This window comes from Citrus sinensis, chromosome 5 (genome assembly GCF_022201045.2).
Source record: "Citrus sinensis cultivar Valencia sweet orange chromosome 5, DVS_A1.0, whole genome shotgun sequence".
Lineage (NCBI taxonomy): Eukaryota > Viridiplantae > Streptophyta > Magnoliopsida > Sapindales > Rutaceae > Citrus > Citrus sinensis.
Window position 1 is genome coordinate 19,728,438 of NC_068560.1, and position 24,659 is coordinate 19,753,096.

Below are 24,659 nucleotides of genomic sequence, written 5' to 3' on the forward strand. Positions count from 1 at the left end.
GTTCTTCGAGTTCAATAGCCGAATTGAGATCATTAGTTGTTCAAGATAATGACAAGACTCTTTGCTTTGCCTACAATGTTGTCATAAATTTTGACAGGAGCAACTATTGAGTCTTCCATGATGTATCCGCTAGAGAGCTACTTATGCAATCACAAACATCAGTGGCTAGTCAATTTCATTTTTTCATATATACATATATATATTATCCTCAAATATTGTATAAAAATGTTGAAGAAATACATAAAAATAAAGTAATTATAGTGTAACTAAATATTTAAATTTTAATTAAAATTTTAAAATTTTTATTTAATCTAGATCTCTAAATCGATTAATGTTTCATTTGAAATTCGGACTCAGGAGACACTAGTGTTTCCGGCTAAGCTTCTCCAGCTAACAGTGGTAACTTTAACTTAGCACCACTTGATGGAATAAGGAATGCAGATATTTCAAAAAAAAAAAGAATGCTATGACAATAAATATTCCTAATCTAAAAACAAGAATAATGAATAAATGATCAAATATGATGCATTCTTGTAGTTTGCTAGTGTCATTAAAAGCTTATATATGTACAAGTAGCTGATAAGATCCTTATATATGTACAAGTAGCTGATAAGATCAACCAGCTGATGATGATTCAACCAGCGATTGCTAGCAAACTTTGCCTGACTGCCGGAACTGAGCAAATCAAAGAGCCAAATATTCCGGTGAGAGCATAAGCAATGGCACAAAATGGGAGAGCCTCAGGTTCCTTGGCTGACAAAGCTGCTGTTCCCAGTCCATGAGCACTGAAACAATTGGACTACGTCAACTTGAAGCATTCTGAGTAATAAGAAACTATATTTCCTAGATTTTGGACCACCCAAAAGATAAGCATATCTTAGAAATATGACCATACAACTCTATGAATGTGGTCATATGAAACTCGTTTTCACCATGATAGAATGATAAAGAAAAGGCCATATTTCAACACTGTAAAACCAAGTTGATAAATATGTTGAAAGTACTCGAATTACAATAATGCAATTGGCATGTTACGAAGCATTAATGTTAATTGAGACAATATACAAACCAGAAAACACACAAGTCTGATGATTGTACTAATGAGATAAATGCTTGATTATAGAGAAAAAGTTTATAAAATAACCTAATTATCCAAAGGGATTAGAAGTAGAAACTCAGGCAGAAAAGTAATAAGCTTTAAGTTTTCACTGATTCAACAACTGCAGAAGTAATACCTTGATGCGGTTGCTATTCCTCGAGCAATAGGATCACGAAACCGTAATTTGTCAAGTGTTGCTTGCACAAAATTTGCTCCAATCAAGCCAGTTACTACCACAACCGCAGCCGTGAGAGATGAATTGGCACCTACAAACAATACGGCAAATGAATGTTCCTTCAAAGACAGCTCAGAGTTACATAGATATAATTTGTGTACTTATATTACTCTGAATATTGTGTGTAAATGAGAGCTGTAAGAAGTAGATATTATTACCTGGCAGCAGATTAGTATGTCATTTAAAAAAATCATAATAAATAAAGCATTTTGTGGTTGTCTGTATAGAACATATGGACACAACTAAGAAATGATTGCCTACGTAAAACTGCAGAATATAAATGTAATTATACCTTCAAACAATGATACGATGCTAAGGGCTAATGCCACGGTTATACATCTGGGTAGAATAGAAACTGTCAAAGTCGGCTCTAAACCAACAAGACGGCCAGCAAGTGCAGTTGAATACAGTGAGAATAGTGTTGATAGAATGACAGACGTGAAAATTTCAGCCGCGTGCCTTTTAACGAGCTGAAAAAATAGAAAAACCACGTCATTTTGTGAATATATATATAATCATGAATCACAACAAACATAATGTACATGTTGCAAAAGGTATGGCAACCAATTGTTTAAATGTTGCGCAGAATTTAGTGCACAATTTTTGCTGTAGGATAGAATGCATATATACAGTGTACTATGCCAGAAGCTTTACAGTCCAAATTTAGGACCCTCTTGCGTCTAGATGAAGCTGTCTTGAAGATTGTTTCAATTCATTTTCTGCCTTTTCTACTACAGTATGTTCCTTTCAAATAATGAATAAAAAAGTCAACATATTATCGTGTCATGACATGAACAAATTCTGATTGTTGAATTAAAAGATACTCCACTTGAGATATGCTCTGGTTGAGAAAGGCAACAGGTCAGCACTCTCACTCAAAGTTAGCCCAGTGATGGTCCTATGTAACACTACTAGCCATCCATTGAGTAATTACTACTGCCAATGCCGAATAGCAACATCCTCAGATCACAAAATGTGTTGAAAGGTTGACCAAATCAAATTGATTTGGTTTTCCTTATATATTTAGGTGTATATTTGGTGTAAATATAGAGTTATTGCTTCCTAGAAATAGTGTGTAATATTCTGCTTTAATTTTTTCTTTCCTTTTTTAGTCTCTTGTATCCCTATATTAAGATTGTGTACAGTCTCATGAAGATATGAAAAAGAGAATTATTCCATAAACTTTTTCTCTACCTATTTTCACAAGGTATCAGAGCTAGGCTCCCTTTTCTTTCTGATCTCTTCCCTACCATGTCTGACCAATCTTCTGAAACCACAGTCACCTCAAAAACACTAGAACCAAAAATTTCCCATTATGAATCTCATTCTGTCCAGATTACAACTATCCGGCTGAATGAAGGAAATTTTCAAAGATGGTCTCAGTCGGTTAGAATGTATAGTAGGGGAAGAGGGAAGATTGGTTATCTTACCGGAGATATTAAGGCTCCTGAAATATCTTATTCCTCTTATGGTGTTTGGGATGCCGAAAACTCCATGATTATGGCATGGTTAGTCAACTCCATGGATGAAGACATTGGTGCAAATTATATGTGCTACTCTACTGCAAAAGAACTCTAGGATAATGTGAGTCAGATGTACTCTGACTATGGAAATCAGTCCCAGATCTATGAGTTGCAGCTTGCCCTTGGAGATATCCATCAAGGAGATTATAGTATAACAAATACTTCAATACTCTAAAGAGATTGTGGCAAGATCTGGACTTATTCAACGACTACGAGTGGAAGAGCACGGAAGATTTTAAACACCACAAACAAACTGTCAATAATGAGCGAATCTTCAAGTTCCTGGCTGGGCTCAATGTTGAATTTGATGAGGTAAGAGGAAGAATTATTGGGAGAAAGTCACTTCCTGCTCTTGAGGATGTTTCTCTGAAGTAAGGAGAGAAGAAAGTCGTCGATGTATTATGTTGGGAAAAAAGAACTCCATTGTCTCTGTGGAAAAATCTACCCTTGTTACAGCAGATGCTAATGCTACCCGATCCATCACTCAACAGCAATAAAAACCTCGAGTATGGTGTGATTACTGTAATAAACCACGCCATACTCGGGAGGGTTGCTGGAAACTCCACGGAAAGCCTGCAGACTGGAAAAACAGCAAGCATAGCCGTGCGTCTGCCAATGAACTGGAGAATCTGGAAAAAAATCTCAGCAAGGAGCAAATTGACCATCTCATAAAGCTGCAGACTTCTAATCCTCCACCTAATACTCCTAGCCGTTCACTAGCCCAAACAGGTAGTATTATTAATGCCCTATTTAGCCACTCAACTACTGCACCATGGATTATTGATTCGGGTGCTTCTGATCATATGACTAGCATTTCTAGTTTATTTGATTCCTATTATCCTTGCCCTGGTAACAAAAAGGTAAGAGTTGCTGATGGAAGCTTATCTTCCATAGCTGGAAAATGATCAATAAAAATCTCTGGAACCATTGAGCTTAAAAATTTTCTACATGTCCCTAAACTTTCTGCAATTTGTTATATGTCAGTAAATTAACCAAAGATTCTAATTGTTGTGCTGTCTTTTTTGACTCCCATTGTGAATTTCAGGACAGGGACTTGGGGACGATGATTGGCAGTGCTAGTTTGCGAGAAGGTCTTTACTATTTTGATGACTACTTATCAAGGAATAAACAAGCTCAAGGTTTGAGCAGTAGTATTAGTTCAAACTCTGCTAGGGATCAAATAATGCTTTGGCACCTTAGACTAGGACACCCTAGCTTTCCTTATTTGAAATATCTGTTTCCAGATTTATTTAAAAATGTTGATTGTACTACTTTTCAGTGTGAAAGTTGTTTTTTATCTAAAAGTCATCGAGTTTCATATAAAGTACTTACTTATCGTGCCTCAAAACCTTTTTATTTAATTCATAGTGATGTTTGGGGACCCTCAAAAATCAATACTTTAACTGGAAAAAAATGATTTGTAACATTCATAGATGATCATACTCGGCTTTGTTGGGTTTATTTAATGAGAGAAAAATCTGAAGTTGAGGGGTTATTCAAAGATTTTTATAACATGGTTGAAAATCAATTTCAAACAAAAATAAGCCTACTCCATACAGATAATGGTACTGAATATTTTAATAATTATCTAGAGGTGTTTTGTAAGGAAAAGGGTATAATTCACACATACACTTGTCATGATACTCCACAACCAATGGAATTGCGAAACGAAAAAACCGCCATTTACTTGAAGTTAGTCGGGCTATCATGCTCTCTATGCATGTTCCTAAATATGGTACCAACGCCTTGTAGGTAGATTAATCTACTTTTCACATACACGCCCGGACATAACCTTTACAGTGAGCTTAGTCAGCCAGTTTATGCATGCTCCAGGACCAGAACACTTTGAAACTGTATACAGAATCCTTAGATACTTAAAAGGATCTCCGGGTAAAGGTCTTTTGTTTAGAAAAAACAGGCACCTACAAGTAGAAGTCTACACAGATGCTGACTGGGCTGGTAGTGTAACCGATAGAAGAGCCACTTCTGGTTACTGCACCTTTGTTGGAGGAAATTTGGTCACTTGGCACAACAAGAAACAAATTGTGGTAGCAAGAAGTAGTGCAGAGGCAGAATATAGAGCAGTAGCTCTAGGAATTTGTGAGGTTCTTTGGATCAAAAATATTCTTGAAGAAGTTAAGGCAAGTAATTCTCTACCTATGAAAGTATATTGTGACAACAAATCTGCCATTGCAATAGCACATAATCCAGTACTCCACGACCGAACTAAACATGTTGAAGTGGACAAACACTTCATAAAAGAAAAACTGGACAGTGCTTTGGTTTGCATGCCCTACATTCCTACAGATGAGCAGATTGCTGATATACTCACCGAGGGACTACCTAAGAAACATTTCGAGAAATTGGTTTGCAAGCTGGCCATGAAAGACATTTTTAGACTAGCTTGAGGGGGAGTGTTGAAAGGTTGACCAAATCAAATTGATTTGGTTTTCCTTATATATTTAGGTGTATATTTGGTGTAAATATAGAGTTATTGCTTCCTAGAAATCAGTGTGCAATATTCTGCTTTAATTTTTTCTTTCCTTTCTTAGTCTCTTGTATCCCTATATTAAGACTATGTACAGTCTCATGAAGATATGAAAAAGAGAATTATTCCATAAACTTTTTCTCTACCTATTTTCACAAAATGTAAAGAATTGGAAGGTACCTTTCTCTGTTTGAACATTGAGAAGGCAAATGAGAAAATAACAGAACCCAAAAATCCCATCAGGATATCACCAGCTCCCGGGTTAGATGACACCTTTGTCAGGTAATTGCCTGTGTTGATTCGAAGAAAATGACAATATCAGCCGGTAAAAACTACAGATACTCCAAGCCAAAACAACCTTGCTGGTTTACATTCTGGTGAAATCAAGGAAATATTATTTATGACCATGTAATTTCAAATACAGAGCATGATTCTGTCTTAGAATTTCCAATTCATGCCACCACATGTATATAACAAAGAGCATTATGAATTTACCAAAAGGATGCTGTCCAATGTCCATGGATCCAATTATCTTCTTCAATAGATTTCACTTATCATTGATTGAAGCTCTTACATTCTAAGAAGTGAAAAACAGTAGCAGAGTTGAGCATAATAAGTCTACATGCAGGGAGCATTCTCCCCTTTAGATAACTGAATTAAAGTTCTTCCGTTTCTGAGAGGTAGAAATGTTATATTCTTTGCCAAGATTATGAGATGATCCGAGTCTCAACATCTTTCATTGTAATACTCGGTAATTTTTACACGTTTCTTGCTTTGATAATCACTAGGGAAATGAAAAACTGTACAAAGCTTCAATGAGATTTACAAAGAACACCAGTTAACAATTATAAAGCAGCCTGTAAAACCACTACCAATTCAGATGGGTGAAGGAAAAAGGTGTTTCTTGGGACTCTTCGGAGACAGAAGACAGAACAGAATCATACAAAGCATTTAAGGTCAATCTAACTGTTGCAGCTTGTAATGATATCTTTTTCGTTTGAAGTGCAATCCCAAAGATAATAATTTGCTTTCACCATGAGGGAGACCTACTAAATGATGGATACCAAGAGTTTAAATAATAGAATGTTACCTAGAACAGGATCAAGCCCAGATTTTGACAGGTAGCCAAAGGCCAGTGCCGCCAAATCTGCAGATAGCGCGCAGCAAATAATTGGATGGAAAACCTTCTTCACATCAGACGGTAATCTGGATAGCCAAATAGTAACAAACAGATGAATTTTTCAATGAAGAATCACAAAACCTGAAACCTGTACTACAAATTTTTTTTAAAATTAAAAGAATGATTCTAATTTAAGTAGAGGGAAAATGAAATTATACCCAGAACCAACCATGTAGCCTAACACAGTGGAGGCAAGTAGGAATGGGAGGCATGTTCGAGCACTTGTCCCCAAGGCTGTTGGATAAAACAATGCAGCGACAAATGAAATAAGAAAGACCCCACTCCATGCCCACACTTCTGTAGGAGAAAAAGGCGAAGGTTTTGCCATAGGCTCAGCATCTATCATTTCTGTTTTTACAATTTTCCTCACCGCAATAGCTGTAAAACCTGCAACACAAAGTGAAGCAAACCAGCCCCCAACTGCAGAGAATGAATAAACATTTAGTGCTCCATCAAGCCCCCAAAAGGTAAGATAAAAATGAAAAGGGTTCACAAGCAACCATGCATATGGACCATGAGGCTTAGCAAGAATTTATATCTCAATAACCATTCCCTGAACATAAAGAAACGTGTTACTGTCAGGTTTATGATCATTTCATAATCAAAATCTGAGAGAGAACATTGGTTAAACAGTGCTTCTTTGAATTGCTCAGTAGCTTCATATATATAAATTAAAAATTTATCATTAGCAGATTTAACATTCTTCTAGCATTTACAAGAACAGGAAATCTCAAACATCTCAGTACAAGTGCAAAATAGGAATAAAATTGAACATACAATATGCATAAACTCTAAAGTAAAATTAACAGGGATGGAGAAAACATAATGCAGGAAGCATGTGATCCCCGGTAGTTCCATGTTTACAAGTCCAAAATAGATGCCCCATATGACAACAACATACAAGTTGCAAGTGATCCACAAACTAGGTCAGCAGCTAGGATGAGATTCATAACTCAGGGGACTATGAAACTAATCCTAGTTGATCTTTGTATTTCAATCTCTCATTTATAATTTCAAATCATAGGGCTCGTTCAACTTGCCATCAAAGTCCTAAGTATGTGTGAAGTTTAAATCAACTAAATTTATTCAACTTCTCTGAAGAACGCACTGGGAAAAGAAATCATATTTTAATCAACTGCAAATTGCAAATCTAGAATATCTTATCAGTTAAAACTTGAATGGTGCTCATAATTGCTAAAGCCCGACCGTAAGAGCCTCTCAGATTATATATACCCAAAAACATATAAGTTCTTAATGGCCTACTCATCTATAACCATTATTTCAAAAATTTACAAATCCAAATCAGTTGCTTAAACTTCTCATAAAAAAGGAAACAATCACTTACAGATAATGTAGCAAATCTTGAGGCCCGAAGCAGCAGGGATATCACGAACAGAGAGCGGCAAAATCACCAAAGATGGAACATAAAACAACGGAAGCCATCTTTGAATGAACAAAAGCGCAGGTTCAAAGAAGCTCATCAAACTTGTTGCTGCATCGGGGATTGTAGAATCAAGAATCATCAAAATTGAGAATATGCAAAACATTCCAAATAAAGCACTGGGAAACTTTATAGCCGCGGCCACAAATGCCTTTTTCAACAACTTTTCCACCACAAGAATTATCCCAAGTGATACAACCAAGTGCGCAATCCCCAACACTCTTTTGGATAGTGTTGCTGAAGTGCTGCCACTGTCGGAAGCCATGGATTTAATTGAAAGATTTTGAGTTTCCTGAGAACCCATTTGCAGGAACTTAGAGTTGTGTCCAAGAACTGTGATCGGTTTGCTGAATTTCTTGAAACTAGAGAATTTATGAGGGGCCGAGACGCCGTTGGGAGCAACAAGTGTCGATCTTGGATGGATTCTGTGATGACTTTGCTTCAAATTGACGCAATTTGCGAAAGAGAAATGTGACTGTGAATGATGTGATGATAAATTTTGGGGAACGGCCAAAGGGGTAGCAGCCATTGCAACTTGGACGAGTGTTCAAGTGGCACAGAACTCAAAAGAGAAGCCATTTTTATTTTTTTTTTTCCTTTGGATTGTAAAATTTTTGAGGGGGAAAATTTTGTATGGACACAAAAGAACGTTGAGTTCGTTAAAGATGAGATTCTATTTTCATTGTTATTCATATTTTTATTTAATAGTGAAAAAGAATAATTGTATGGGTCCACTGGCAATTTGGTCATGAGCCCAAATGATAGGTCCAATAGGATGGCAGTGATTGGACCAATAAGTACCATTTTCATTTTGGTAATATCACAATACAAATTACAATAATATTATAATCAGAATTCTGCCACGACTTTTCCAACTTTTTTTTTAAAATTGAGAAGGACCCATCCAACGTAAAAGTCTGCCAAGATAATCAGATTATTTGGGTCTAGGTTGTTTGTTAAACGTCTGAAATTTAAAATTTTATTAATTTTAGATATTTTTTAAAATATACTTATTTATTTTTTGAAATTTATGTCTAATTTTCAAATATTTACATCTGAATAAAAAAAAGTAAATTTTTATAACTTTTATTTAAATAGAAAAAGGTCTGAATGACAAGTAAAGATTATATTCCAAAAATATCTCTGTAAAATAACTTATTTCATAAACTATAAAATATAGTCCTCTTTTTGTTTTAATTTACAAGGACATAAATGTCAAATAACTAAATTTAAGATGTTTTTTATTGTAAAAACAAATAAGATACTACTTATATTCATATATTTAAAAAAGAAAAACAAACATGTCATTTAGATTATCGTATTCAGACCTATTCAGATTTTAGAAAAATTTAGACCCACTTAGATTTCAGACAAAAAAACAAACGTTACCTTAATGAGAATTACACCCACAAGTCCACAACCTCAAGAGAAGATTTGAATCTATTATTTATTATTTAAAAAAAAGATAATCAGGTGTCAGGTACTGATTGAAAACTAATTAACGTACCATATTTTTAAGATTAAATAATTTTTTTTTTGGTTGAGATAATGGTACTATTTAGAAATAGGACTTTAGATTGGACATAAGATTATAAGAGAACATGTATGTCTAGATGCTTTAAAATAAAATTAAAGATAAATTTTAATTAGAATAAAATCGATACAAATTTTAATTAGAATAAAATCGATACCAGGGTTTAATAAAATAAAAAAGTAGTTCAAACCTCAAATAGCTTCCTTCGGGTGGAAATATATTTCATTGTACAATTTGTGTAAATTCTATTAGAAAAATTTTCAAAATAAATGGTGTTTTATTGTAAAGGCATATCTAAATAAATGATTCTTATTATAGAGACATGTCCAATTAATTGTGTCTTATAGAAAAATATATTTTCATTTAAGGATATAACTTTTCATGGTGACATTTCACTTGAAGATGCATCATTTCATGTTGATATTTCATTTGAAATGGTGATAGTTCAATTTGGACCATTGATTAAAATTAAATCTTGATCCAATGGCCATAAATGAAAGAGTATCATGAAAGATGACAACCGAAATGAAGAAGCACAAGTATGTTTATAAATAGAGGTCATGTTCAAGCCATTTAAAATTAAAATAATGATCTCACACCACTCTTGTGTCAACCCTCTTTTCTAAAACGAATTTCAACATAAAACTCTTATTCTTGTGCATTAAATATCCAATATATTGTTGTCTGTAAGAACAATATATTGTTTCTTGACAGGCTTGCAACATTCAAGAGTATTCTGTTTTGTTTTTGTCGATGCGTAATGCAACAAACAAACAAGTGCTTGATTGTATCTTGGAGACGTATTTGCTTAACCGATATGTATCTCTCAATTGGTGGGGGCAAATAACGTCTTAAGGAAAGCGACATTTGTAACGTGTCTTGAAGTACATATTATTTTCTATAGTTTACTTATTACTATTATTTTCTTCCTACATACAAATTTGTAAACACATTACTTTACACAATAAAGTTCCGTCATTTTTATTGTAATTTTTTACATTTGCCATTCTCCACAAGTACATATCACCAACAATCTTAAGACATTATTCGTGCAACAATAAAACCAAGTTTATCTCTTCAACAATTCGCAGTGAATTTTGTCAAATTGGAGCAATTTGATGGTGGCAACCTTATTTATTGGTAGAAAATGTTGTATTTCTTGTTGACAAGCCTCAATATGGCTTATGTTCTCACAACACCAAAACCTCAAGAATGTGAGGAAGAGATATTAGCGGAAACCAGAGTGCGGCAGAAATGGGAGCAAGATGATTACGCGTGCAAGGGACACATTTGCAATGCCATGTTTAATACTTTGTTTGATCAATACCACAATAAAGCTACAACAAAAGAAATGTGGGACTCATTAGAAGCTAAATACATGATGGAAGATGCCACAAATAAAAAATTCTTAGCTTTTAAATTTTTTTAATTATAAAATGGTTGATAATAGACTTATGGTTGAACAATATAATGAGATTTTGTATATTCTTGATCAATTCAACCAACACAATATGAAAATGGATGAGTCTATTATTGTCTCTTCAATTATTGATAAACTTTCTCCCTCTTGGAAAGACTATAAGAAAAGTCTTAAACATAACAAAGAGGAAATTAATCTGTAAGGCTTAGGCCAAAGTCTTTATATTGAAGAGGAACTCAAGCTTAATAGTCTTGAAGACCAAGCCGCTATATCCTCTAAAATTAATGTCATGGAGGAGGAGAAGGAGTTTAAGCACTCTAATCACCCTAAAAATAACCAAAAGAAAAAGTTTGCTTTAAAAGAGAATCAAAACAATAAGAAGACAAAGAATGATACATGCCACCATTGCAGAAAACCTAGCCACTTCAAAAGAGATTGTCGACTTCTTAAAAAGAAAAAAGAACACAAATTTTATGGCCATGATATCTGAGATTAATGTTCTCGAAGATGATAATGCATAGTGTATAGATTCTAGTGCAATCAAGCATGTATGCAAGGATCGTAGCCTTTTCAAATCTTATAAAGCAATAGATGATGGAAGTGTTCTTTACATGAGAAATTCCTCCACTGTCAATAATTGAAGGAAAAGTCAATGTGCAACTAGAGTTCATTTCTGGAAAAACTTTAACTCTTACTGATGTTTAGCATGTATTTGATGTTAGGAAAAATCTTGTATCTGGTAGCCTTCTTAATAAGTTTGCTTCAAACTTGTTTTTGAGTCAAACAAATTTATATTATCTAAGGGTGGTACCTTTATTGGGAAATGATACATGTATGAGGGAATGTTTAAACTTAATATAATAATATGAATGTTTCTTCTGCTTATATGGTTGACTCATTATCTTTGTGGCATAATCGTTTTGGACATGTGAATATTAAAAGATTAATTGATATGGCTAATTTAGAATTAATTCCTAAGCATGAAAATGATATGTATGAAAAATGTAAAGTATGTGCACAGAATAAAATCACAAGAATTCTTTTTCCAAAAATTGAAAAACACCTTCTTTATTGCATTCAATTCATAGTGATGTATGTGATATGCATAGTAATCCTACTAAAAGTGGTAAAAAATATTTTTTAACATTTATTGATGATTTTTCAAAATATTGTTATGTGTATTTATTACATTCTAAAGATCAAATGTTAGATAAATTTAAAATTTATAAAAATAAAGTAGAGAATTTTTGTGACATTAAAATTAAATGCCTTAGAAGAGATAAAGGAGGTGAATATGTATTTACTGAATTTTGTGAATTTGTTAGCATCGTACATGAAACTAGCACTGCATATACACCACAGCAAAATGGTGTAGCTGGAAGGAAAAATAGGACATTAATAAAAATGGTTAATGTTATGCTTTTTAATGTTAGGATTGGTAAAAGTTTTTGGAATGAAGCAATTTTGACTATATGTTATATCTTAAACAAAGTGCCTAATAAGAAAAACAAAAGTGACCCCTTTATGAATTATGCAAAAAAAAAAATCTAATATTTCTTATTTAAGAGTTTGGGATTGTCGAGCCATTATAAAACTACATGAACCTAAGATAAAGAAATTAGGAGAATGTGGCATTAAATGCATATTCTTGGGATATGCTGAGCATAGTAAAGCTTATAGGTTTCTTATAACAAAACCTAATAACTTTGTTGAGATCAATACTGTACTGGAATCTAAAGATGCAATATTCTATGAAAATAGATTTTTGACTATCCTGAAAAGTATTAATTCTCAAAAGAATGATAAATCAATAGAAATTGGTTAAAAGCGTAATGCTAATAATGAGCAAAATCAATTGAAAAGAAGTAAAAGAATAAGGAATATAAAATCCTTCGGACCAGATTTTATAGTCTATTTAGTTGAAGGGAAAAGAGACTCACAATCTAAACAGACCATGATTACACCTATTATAGAGTCTGATCCTCTCACCTATGAAAAGGCAATGAAGTGTCAAGATGCTGCCTTTTGGAAAGAGACCATTAATGATGAAATTGACTCTATTATGGGTAATAAGACTTGGAAGTTAGTTAATTTATCACCTAGCTCTAATCCTATAGGTTATAAATGGATTTTCAAAAAGAGTAAGAAAGTTGATGGAACAATTGAAAGATTTAAAGGAAGACTAGTAACGAAAGGTTTTACACAAAAAGAAGGCCTTGATTATTTCGATACGTATGCATCTGTTGCAAGAATTGCTACTATTAGAGTCTTGATTACTTTGGCTTCAATTTATCATTTTGAAATCAATCAAATGGATATAAAAATAGCTTTCTTAAATAAAGAATTAGATGAAAAATTTTACATGAAACAACCATAGGGGTTTATTATGCCAGGACAAAAACATAAAGTTTATAAACTAGTCAAGTCCTTATATGGTCTTAAACAAGCTCCAAAGTAGCGGCATGAAAAGTTTGACAAAGTGATTATTTCAAATGCATTTAATATTCATGAATTTAATAAATGTGTATATAGCATATTCAATGGAAATAAAGATGTGATTATTTGTTTATATATATATAACATGTTAATTTTTGGTATTGATAGTGAGAGCATTAAACTCACTAAATCATTATTGCCATCTAATTTTGATATGAAAGACATGGGGCTTGCAAATATGATTTTGGGGATTAAAATTATCAAAAATGAGCATGGCCTAATATTGACCCAATCATAATATATTGAGAAAATTTAAAGAAATTTAATTATTATGATTGTAAGCCTATGTCAACACATTTTGATTCAAACACAAGATTGTACCCTAACACTAACAAAGCATGTCCCAATTAGAATATGCATGTGTTATTGGATGTCTTATATATGCAATGACTTGTACTAAGCTTGACATTGCTTTCGCTGTTAGAAAGCTGAGTAAATATACTAGTGATCCAAGCCAAGCACACTGGCAAGCAGTGTACAAAATTCTAAAATATTTAAAATATATAATGGATTATGGTATATATAATACACTAGATATCCTTCAGTTTTAGAAGGATTTTCGGATTCTAGTTAGATTACTGATCGAGATGATCATACATCGGCAAGTGGTTGGATTTTTAATCTTGGTGGAGGAGCTATTTCATTGGGTTCAAAGAAGCAAACTTGTATAGCAAACTCCACCATGGCCGCATAATTTATAGTTTTGGCTTCATGTTTTAAGGAAGCTGAATGGTTAAGGAATTTGCTTATAGAAATTTCTATTTAACCTAAACCAATGCCTTCTGTGTCCGTTCATTGTGATAGTGAAGCAACTTTATCAAGGGTATACATTAAATCTATAATGGAAAGTTTAGGCATATTGATCTAAGACATAGTTATGTGAGATAATTACTTACAATTGGAGTAATCACAATTGACTTTATGAAATCATGCCAAAATTTGGCAGACCTCTTAATTAAAGGTCATACAAGGGATATTGTATCAAAAACTTCTAAGAGGATAGGACTAAAGCCAATATCGTCTGATCACCAATGATGGAAACTCAACCTAACACTTGAAATATCAACAGCTTGGGTTCAATGAACAAAGTACATTATATGTTGTGATAGCAAGCACTATAATATTTTAAGACGCATCCCAAAGTTCAGTACTTGATACATGTAACATATGGGAAATGTTAAACTACTTAGCTTTTAATAGACTTATAAATATTTTAGCTACATGGACATTCTAGATAAGTCTACCTATATAAGTGTAGGAGGTGGTGCCGCTTCCTATGTAACTTAGTTGGTTACTAAAGCTCTCATAAAAATAGGATATAAACACAAGGCCAATCCACGTGTCGGTTAAAGAATACTTGAGAATTTAAAAACTTATATGTAAGATATATCCGATTAGTCTAATAAGGTCGTTGGTTCAAAGCTTGACTACCATATTACCTTGATTAACTTTGATGTGTTGTCACTAAGTGAAGATCCAAAAGACACTTTTATCTATGCATAAGTTTTTCAAGTCTGTGCGAGATAACTTTTTAAAATTCATTTATTTTGAAAATGGTAGGGGATTGTTGGAAAAATTTTCAAAATAAATGGTATCTTATTATAAAGACATAACTAAATAAATGGTGTCTTATTGTAAAGACATATCCAATTAATTGTGTCTTACATAAAATGTATCTTTTCACTTAAGAATATAATTTTCTTAGTGATATTTCACTTGGAGATGCATCATTTCATGGTGATATTTCATTTAAAATGTTATAGAAAAAGTATCTTTTCACTTAAGAATATAACTTTTCATGGTGACATTTTCACTTGGAGATGCATCATTTCATAGTAACATTTCATTTGAAATGGTGATGGTTCAATTTGGACCATTGATTAAAATCAAATCTTAATCCAATGATCATGAATGAAGGGGTATCATGAAAGATAACAACCCAAATGAAAAGACATAAGTATGTCTATAAATAGAGATCATGTTCAAGTCATTTAGAAAGGAAAATAATGATCTCACACCACTCTTTTCTCAGCCCTCTTTTTTAAAACGAATTTTTACATAAAACTCTTATTCATGTGCATTAAATATCCAATATATTATTTTCTGTGGGACAATATATTATTTCTTAGCAGGCTTGCAACATTCAAGAGTATTTTGGTTTGCTTTTGTCGATGCACAACACAAGCAAACAAACAAGTGCTTCATTGCATCCTAGAGACGTATTTACTTAACCCATGTATATCACTCAATTGATAGGGGAAAATAACATCTTAAGAAAAGCGACATTTGTAACATGCCTTCAAGTACACATTATTTTCTGTAGTTCACCTATTACTATTATTTTCTTTTTACATACAGATTTGTAAACACATTACTTTACACAATAAAGTTTCAACATTATTATTGTAATTATCTACATTTGTCATTCCCCACAAGTACCTACCACCAATAAATTCACCCCACTTTAAAGAATTATTTACAAACACTTCACATTATTTTTTAAAAGTTAAAACAAAGAAAAAGTTTAAACACTTAATCAATTAAACCATTTTATTTACATTAGTCGTTTGACTATTGTTGATCATTAATCTTGTTTTAATATAATTTTAATTTAATTATGGAAAATTCTATGATGTCATGATTAAAATTACGGCATCCATGTTGTGATAAATATAAATTTTATAAACCACACATAAGATTAGTAAATGAAAGATAAAATAAATTAATTAATATAAGAGCAGTGAATTGGTATTTTAAAATTACAAAAAAAAATAAACACTTTTAAAAATAACATAAAAATTTAATTGAAAAAGTAGTTTATTTATTTAATTTATTTAAGCAAAAAAAAATACTCATCAATTGATATAAAAAATTTGTTTGGAAACAATTGGAATAAGTTTTATTAAATTGGTCGAACCATAAATTCTATATTCGTGTTGGGACATTTATAAATTTTTGTATTTTCTATCATAATATTTGTTTACTATATAAGTTAATTAAACAAAATTATTTTTCTTGATGTGGATCAAAGCAAAACAAAATAAAATGACATTATTATATTATTAGATATATATGAAATATCAATTAAATTTAACCTAATTTTTAGTTTTATATATATTTTATGTAGTTTCAAACTTCACTTCTTACTTATAGTAAATGATCATCTGAGGTTGCTATCGAGGAGGTTTAGAAGGATGCAAAATCACTGATCTTACAAACAATTTTGAAAAATACAAAAAAAAAGTTTTCAAAATTTAATTTTGAGGATAAGTACTATCTTTAATAAAATTTCAAATATATCATCACATGTATTATATAAACCAAAAATTATTATTATTCAATTTAGAAATAAAAATAGTAAATATATAAGGTAATCATTATTGCAGTGAGTTTTTATTTTACATTTGTAAGTTTTTTTAATTTTTTTCATTAACTATTATAATATTTACTTGTTTTACATTTCATTTATAAGTCTTCTATTTCATTTATACGATTCACATGTTATTTTACACTCAATGTTAATTTACAAGTTTTATGTTATATATGTAAATTACATCTGTAAGTTTTTGTTTTATTTGCCAATTATAAATCATTTTATCACTCTTATGTTAATTTACTTATTTTATCTTCTATTTACAAGTATTATGTTTTATTTATTTAATTTATGTTTTATTTTATACTTAATGTTAATTTACAAGTTTTATGTTATATTGATAATTTGTTGTTTTATTTACCAATGATATATCAATTTACCACTCCTATATTTATTTACTTGTTTTATCTTTCATTTATAAGTTTTATGTTCCATTTACATTATTTATGTTTTATTTTACACTTAATATTGATTTACAAGTTTTATGTTAAATTTACATGTCTTATATTTCATTGCACAAATTTTTTTTTATGGTATTGATGATGTAATTTTAATCACGGTGTTATAGAATGATCTATTTAATTATTTTACCTCATAACATAAATAAAATAATTGTCCAAAACGTATGGTTTTGCATCATAAGTTTAAACAATTAACAAGGATTTAATTAATATTTTACTTAAATTTCTTCTTTACTTGAAATTATTAAAAATAATATGAATTTTTTATAATTTATTATTTTAAAATAGGGTCGATTTACAAATTGGAGGGTTGGAAATATCATCACCATTTTAAATTATTAATTACATATATATATATATATATATGTAAATGTAGGGTCTTGACGAGTGAAAATTCAAAATAGACGTTCAATAGATTCATAGTTCTTTCAAAATAATATACGATAAAATGATAAATGAATAAAATAGCTAACACCTAAATTTAGATTTAAATCTTCTAGCCCAAAGGCTACTGGGCCTGAAAATGCCATCATTTGCCCGCGAAGAGCAAACGTCTTGTCGTTTTACTTTTACCGCCATTTCTCTAAGCTAAAATAAGTTATTAAGCTGAAAGCCAGTCCCCCTATTTTATAGTTTATTCTACGATGGATTATATTTATATTATGAATCTTTTCTTAATTATTAGATAAAGATGTATATGGAATTAAGCCTCAATCAGAAATTATTATATACTTACGTGGCATACATTGGATAATTATCAAATTCATAATGAAAATATTACTTCATATTATAATACTACAATAAATGTCTAGCGTCAACTCCTGCTAGCAATTGTGATACAAAATTTAGATAATACTAGATATGCAAAGTTACGATATAAAATTTGAATTTCAACGAATATAATATATGATATATTATATTACGGACGATATTATTATAAACAGACATACATCAAGATGTACTTATCTAATCATTTTGTTCTATCATAATATAATATACCTATATAAGTGCGGAGTATATATATTACTCTAAAATAATTTTGCATTATCAAAGAGGATTTTGTGGAGCAAGAAAAGGAACGTTTTTAGTACCCTTGCCCAACTGAGTAGATCACCGGCCGAGCCCAAATCCTTAATTGAAAATTCAGTAAAAAGAATGGCATCGAAAACTTAGAAACCAAAATCAGAATAAATTCATGATGTGATCGGAGCAGCACAAGTGACTACTGAATTATGTATTTGTGGATCTATCACATCATAAACCAAGACTTTTCTCCTTGTAGTTTTCAAATCTCTAGCCATAGGTCTATCTTTGATGATGAAATCAAGTGCCTGAAGGGAAGAGACGATGAGGCTGAACGCAAAAGTGGGAGTTTTGGCGTTATGATATTATTATTCGAATAAGATGTTGGCAAAGATTAAACAAAATTAAAAAAGGAAATAAATAACTCAGTTATTATTAGTTTTTATTGCGAATAATTCATTGGTCACGGATACTTTCATTAAACAAATTGATTGATGGGGTTATTTTTACTCTAAAATTTAGGGGTAGGTATTTAATTCGATTCAATTCGCTTCAGTTCGGTTCAAGCAATAAAAATAAAGTGATTCAGAAATCTATGAACCAATTAGTTTTTGTTTGTTTTTCTTTAAAACTGAACTGAATTACGGAACCAAATGATTAAAAAAAATTAAAAATAGAATTTATGAAAATAAAAATTAAAAATTAAAAAACTTAGCCTAAACTAGATCATTATAGAAAGTTTTTGACTCCTAATATGGTTGAACTTTGATACTAACATAAAATTAGTTGCGGCCTTCTTTTATTTTGGATATGACAACAAACCTTAATCAATTAGTTCAATAAAATGGGTTTGTGGATGAACTTTCAAAAGGTAGGTCTTCTCAAATTTAAATTTAAGTTTATTTTAAATAGATTGCACAATTTTAATTTGTTTAATCATATGATTCAATATGAAGAATACTTAGGTAATGAAGCTAATATTTTTATTTGTTAGTTAATACATATAATTATCAATGTGATATTATACACTCTATTTTACGTTGTTTAATTATTTGTGCAATATTATACACTCTATTTTACTTTGTTTAATTATTTGTGCTTGATTAATAGCTCACTTTGAGAGATAATGAAAGTATTGTGGATATAGAAGTTAAAGGATCAAGAAGTGGTGACCGAAAGAGTGCTCAATGGAAATAAAACTTTGATGTGAAGTTTCATTCATCCTAATTTGTAGTGGAATTATGACTTTATTATTTTTTTATTATTTTTGGATTTACGAAATCAAGATTACTGGTATAGTGATAGTATATTACTATTATGTTGATTTTTGTAAAATACATAGGGTAAAATTACTCGAACCAAACTAAACTATAGAACGAAACCAAATCAAATTGCATTAATTTGATTCAATTCAGTTCAGTTCTAGTGTTTGGCTCATGTTGGTTCACAAAATCATGAATTAATTAGTTTAGGCTTGATTCATTTGAAGTCTAAACTGAACAAATCCAAAGAGTGCCCACCCTAACTCTAAATGACTCTGAATACTTTAATTTTAATAAAAATATGTATTACAAAAACACCTCTCATATGAATTATTATTAATAGCAATTTATTGTAAGTTAATATCTTATAATTACTTTGAACATCCATATAGCGCACTCATTATTTAATTTATAATTTTCATACCTTAAATCCTAATATTTTATTTCCAACATCTCAATTAATATTTAAATGACAATGAGGAAATCAATTTTGAGAAATTTTTTTACTATAAAGTATGTATGACACTTTTTATTTAAAAAAAAAAATGAAACAAAGAGTACTATAAAAGAAACTTTTTTTTTTCCTTCGGTCCTTCTTCTTCATCTTCTTCATCTCTTTTGTCTCCTTCTTCTCCTTCCTCTTTTTTTGGGCAGTATTTGAGGAATATTTTTTATTATTATGTTCCCATTGCAAGTTATTTCAGGTGCAAATTTCAATGTTGAACATAATAAACAAAACTTAATAACCAAAATTATGTTAAATAATTTGTTTACAACTTGACTTAATTATATTGTTGTAAGTATATGTTAAATCTCTTAAAATTCATGTGCTGAATAGTTTTATTAGTATTTTAAATAAATAAACTTAAGCAACTTAAAATGCTTAAGTAAGGATATTTTTGAAATTTTAAAGAGTGTATAAAATAAAACTACAAAACTTAATTTTTTATAATTTGTGTATGAGTATGCAGAGTAATAGAATGTTCAAAGTAATATTTAGAATGTAAATAACCTTACCCTAAATAAATTTATGTGTGGTAGGGCGCAATACCTCATATTATTATTCTAAAAAAAATATTGGTAAAAAAATTATTTTTAACTTAGATATTATTATTTTTCATTGCAAATACTGATTTGAAAGTATACTAACAAGTAAAGTTGATATTAGAGAAACTTGTGTGGGCTATGAGCACTTTGTCAGCATGTGTTTGGTTGATAAGTCTTTTGATGAATTTTCCACGTATTAGAATTACACTAACAACAAGAAAGCAAGAACTTAAATAAGTAGTTTGGAATCGACTTGAAGATTTAGATAAAGAATGTCTTATTTGAGATATGCGTAAAAGAAAAAAAGATTTTAATTGTGTAATGATAAGAATATGTTTTTAAAAAGATAAAAACATGTTTATCTAGTTGATATTATAACATTTAAAAAAAAATCATGGAATCCACTATGAAACATGAAATCTGTCACATAATAAGTCTTTAGTAGGCGACCATCCTACATAATTTTTCCCCCTATGTAAATTTATACATAATATTTTTTATTATGTATATATAAATATTATATATATATTAAACCCTAAAGATGTGGTTGAGTGATTTTTAAGTAATTTTATTTGACAGATCACCTAAATTTAAATTTAAGAAAAATAATAGGTTAAAAAATGAATTTAAACGTTGTGCGCTTCCAATATATGTATATATATAATACTTATAAAGAGTACAAGTGAATTGTTCACGTATAAAGAATTGTTCAACCACAACAGTGTTGTGTTGTGGATGTAAATAGCAAGTATATGCACAAACAGTAGAGAAAAAAAAGGAAAAAAATCCCCGACGTCGGTATTTTCAAAACGAAAAGCTCTGCCGCTTCGTTGGCCGTTTTGCTTTCTATATATGAAGATGGCGTCCACGTTGCAGTTGTATCTCACCATCATTATTACCAATTCTGCAGACTCTTGAGTCTGTTTCGCAAAACACCCCAAGACGATGGAGAAATTTTTACAAACATTTTCGTCAGAAAGAATAAACACTTCCCAATGGTATTCACCTGAAACAGGCATTTATCACAGCAAGCATCCCTCTGTTAACCTTCCCGCGAATGACTCACTTCTTGACGTTGACTCCTTCATTTTCTCTCACAAACACAATGGCCGCACGGCTCTCGTTGATTCCTTATCTGGGTACTCAATCTCTTACCCGCAGCTCTTCCCTTTGGTGCAGTCTGTGGCCTCTGGTCTCCGCCACCACTTTGGCATTTCACAAGGTGATGCCGTTTTGCTCCTTTTGCCCAATTCCATTTACTTTCCTGTAATTTTCTTGGCTCTTTTGTACTTGGGTGCTATTGTAATTCCAATGAATCCATTGCTTAGTGTTTCAGAAATCAAGAAACAGGTCACTTTGTGTAAGACCAAGATAAGTCTTGCATTTACTATATATGAAAATGTTGATAAGTTAAGGTCCTGGGGTACTACTCCTGTTGTTGCTGTGCCTGAAAATCTTGTTAATGATTTTAAAGAAGGTAGATTTTCTGATTTTCATAAGCTCATTGCTGGAAAGTTTGATTTAGTTGAAAGACCAGTGATTAGGCAGCAAGATACAGCTGCAATTTTGTATTCATCTGGTACCACGGGTGCAAGCAAAGGTGCTGAGTTGACCCATGGGAATTTTATAGCTGCGGTTGAGCTTTTTGTGAGGTTTGAGGCTTCGCAGTATGAGTATTTGAGTTCTGAGGCTGTGTTTTTAGCAGTACTACCAATGTTCCATATATACGGGCTCTCACTTTTTGCTTTAGGATTGTTGTCGTTGGGGCCTAGTGTTGTTGTGATGAGGAGGTTTGAAGCCAGTGAGATGTTAAAAGTGATAGATAAATATGGAGTTACTCATTTTCCAGTTGTTCCACCAATATTGATGGCGTTGACAAAAGCAGCAAAGGGTCTTTGTGGAAATAGCTTGAAGAGTTTGAAGCAGGTTTCTTCTGGGGCAGCTCCTGCAAATAACAAGATCATTGAGGACTTTGTTGGGGCTTTTCCTCATGTTGATTTTATTCAGGTAAAATGAGTCCTCTTTTTTTCATTTTTTGGGTTGATGATGCTGGTATCTTATTATTCAAAAATATTTAGGTGTGATTATGTTTGTTTGCAGGGTTATGGCATGACTGAGTCAACTGCAGTAGGAACTCGAGGCTTCAATACTAAAAAGTTCAGTAAATACTTTTCAGTTGGACTTCTGGCTCCCAACATACAAGCGAAAGTGGTAGATTGGGTTAATGGCTGCTTCTTGCCTCCTGGTTCTACTGGTGAACTTTGGCTACGAGGACCTGGAACCATGAAAGGTGGTGATAAATATTTCTTTGGTTTTCACAAAGTTTTACTACTTGATGTGCTTACAAGTTTTCTGATAAAATTGCCTGATCCTTCTTGTCCCCATTTTTTCAGAACATTACTTACAATTGTCATCGCTATTGGTTTTCTGAGATTTTTGTCTTAGATAGCTCCTATGTTATTTTATCTGACAACCATACCAATTCAATAAAGGAACTTTAAAACCTTTCATGCAGGCTATCCAGTTTGATTCCCTCTCCCCACCCTCCCCCACCCCCCCCAAAAAAAAGAGTTTTTAATGGTGAGTTATTGTCCTCAAGATGAACTTTTGCAATGCTTCAGCTATTCTTCATGGCCTTAATTTGGTTGTGAACTATTAGTTGGTGTTGCTTAAAGTTTCATCATGGCAGCTTCAATGGTTTGAAACCTTCACATATATATTCGTGTCTAGTTTGTGCTGTTCTATTTTCCTTTTTTGAATTTCATTCTTATCCATGCTTTCTTTCTGCGCTACAAATAACCTATCCATCATGAAGGCTTTTCTATATCAAACGTTGTGTATCATCAAGATATAACTTCTATAATGTTCTAAGATCATAAAATATTTACATGGTGAATATAGTTATCGCTAGTTTGCATTATGTTTTCTTGCAGCTGAAGTCTTGGCTGCCTTCTTAATTCCTAATGCAAGTAGAAATTTGATAACTTTTCCACCTACTCTACAGGGTACATTAATAATGCTGACGCAACTATGTCAACAATTGATAAAGAAGGTTGGCTGCATACTGGAGACATTGCTTATTTTGATGAAGACGGATACCTATATATAGTTGACCGCTTAAAGGAGGTTATCAAATACAATGGCTATCAGGTCTAATATTTTTATATCCATGGAATTTAATTTTGCACCACGCATTTGTGTGGCATAATGTAAATAATCAAGAGTGAATTGTGTGTTTGAATTGGTGCGTGTTTTTGAAATTTTATATGGCGGACAAGATTACATAAACTGAGTGCATTAACATGTCGGATATTCCCGGAGTCATTGCTGAGCTAAGCCGATTTTGTGAATGTAATTTTGAGATGGAATTGTATTAGTCTATTCCTGCTTGACAATGTGACTTTTCTGCAGATTTCTCCTGCTGATCTAGAAACTGTGCTGATTTGCCATCCTGAGATTCTTGATGTTGCTGTAACTGGGTAAGCATCAGTGCATGCTACATTTTATTATTGAGCAGAGACCATTTGAAGATGTTAAGAAATGCATACTGTGTCCAAATTCTCTGTTATTGATTACATCCAGTCTCTTCATTTTCTACAATTTAGAGCCATGGATAAAGTGCTTGGGGAGATACCGGTGGCATTTGTAGTGAGAAGAGATGGAAGCACACTAACTGAGGCTGCTGTTATCGACTATCTTGCTCAACGGGTTTCTTTTGACTAAACAATTTTCATTGTTTTACTAAATAAACATGAGGAGCAAACTAATAAAGCATTCAAATCTCTGTCTCTCTCTTCGGCAGGTTGCTCCATACAAAAAGGTGAGGAGGGTGGTTTTTACAAAGTCGATACCCAAGTCTGCTGCTGGGAAGGTCCTCCGGAGAGAACTTAGGAAATTTTTAACTTCTAAACTTTAGGAATGAATTAGATTGTAGGCATTGTTAACTCAATGCTATATGTCAGGGTCAAATTCGTTTATCTTTCTGCTACCATAAGATATGTATTGTAATTAATTTGATATACAGAGAAATGGCATCTCATTTTCAGTTTGCGGATAGACAGGCTTCAGCCTTTTGTT

The 24,659-nt window shown here is 31.8% G+C and overlaps 2 protein-coding genes across 3 annotated transcripts; one reads left to right on the forward strand and one right to left on the reverse strand.

Annotated features, from left to right (window-relative positions):
• Positions 1-488: 488 nt before the first annotated feature.
• On the reverse strand, positions 489-8,584 carry LOC102613045 (plastidal glycolate/glycerate translocator 1, chloroplastic). 2 transcript variants are annotated; one of them, XM_052442708.1, is made up of 8 exons: positions 7,871-8,584; positions 6,684-6,945; positions 6,436-6,551; positions 5,526-5,635; positions 1,627-1,804; positions 1,236-1,365; positions 588-785; positions 489-557 (listed from the first exon to the last, which is right to left on the reverse strand). In XM_052442708.1, the coding sequence occupies exons 1-7, from the start codon at positions 8,493-8,495 to the stop codon at positions 635-637; spliced, it is 1,572 nt and encodes a 523-aa protein (XP_052298668.1). In that variant the 5' UTR covers positions 8,496-8,584; the 3' UTR covers positions 489-557; positions 588-634. The 2 variants fall into 2 exon arrangements, with proteins under 2 accessions (XP_052298668.1, XP_052298667.1); XM_052442707.1 differs by having other exon boundaries at positions 489-785; positions 7,871-8,583.
• A 12,711-nt stretch (positions 8,585-21,295) lies between these two features.
• LOC102613925 (4-coumarate--CoA ligase-like 6) lies at positions 21,296-24,636 on the forward strand. Its single transcript, XM_006471394.4, has 6 exons — positions 21,296-22,589; positions 22,683-22,872; positions 23,587-23,732; positions 23,994-24,061; positions 24,188-24,290; positions 24,385-24,636. Exons 1-6 carry the CDS (start codon positions 21,528-21,530, stop codon positions 24,496-24,498), a joined length of 1,683 nt encoding a protein of 560 aa, XP_006471457.2. The 5' UTR covers positions 21,296-21,527; the 3' UTR covers positions 24,499-24,636.
• Positions 24,637-24,659: the final 23 nt, after the last annotated feature.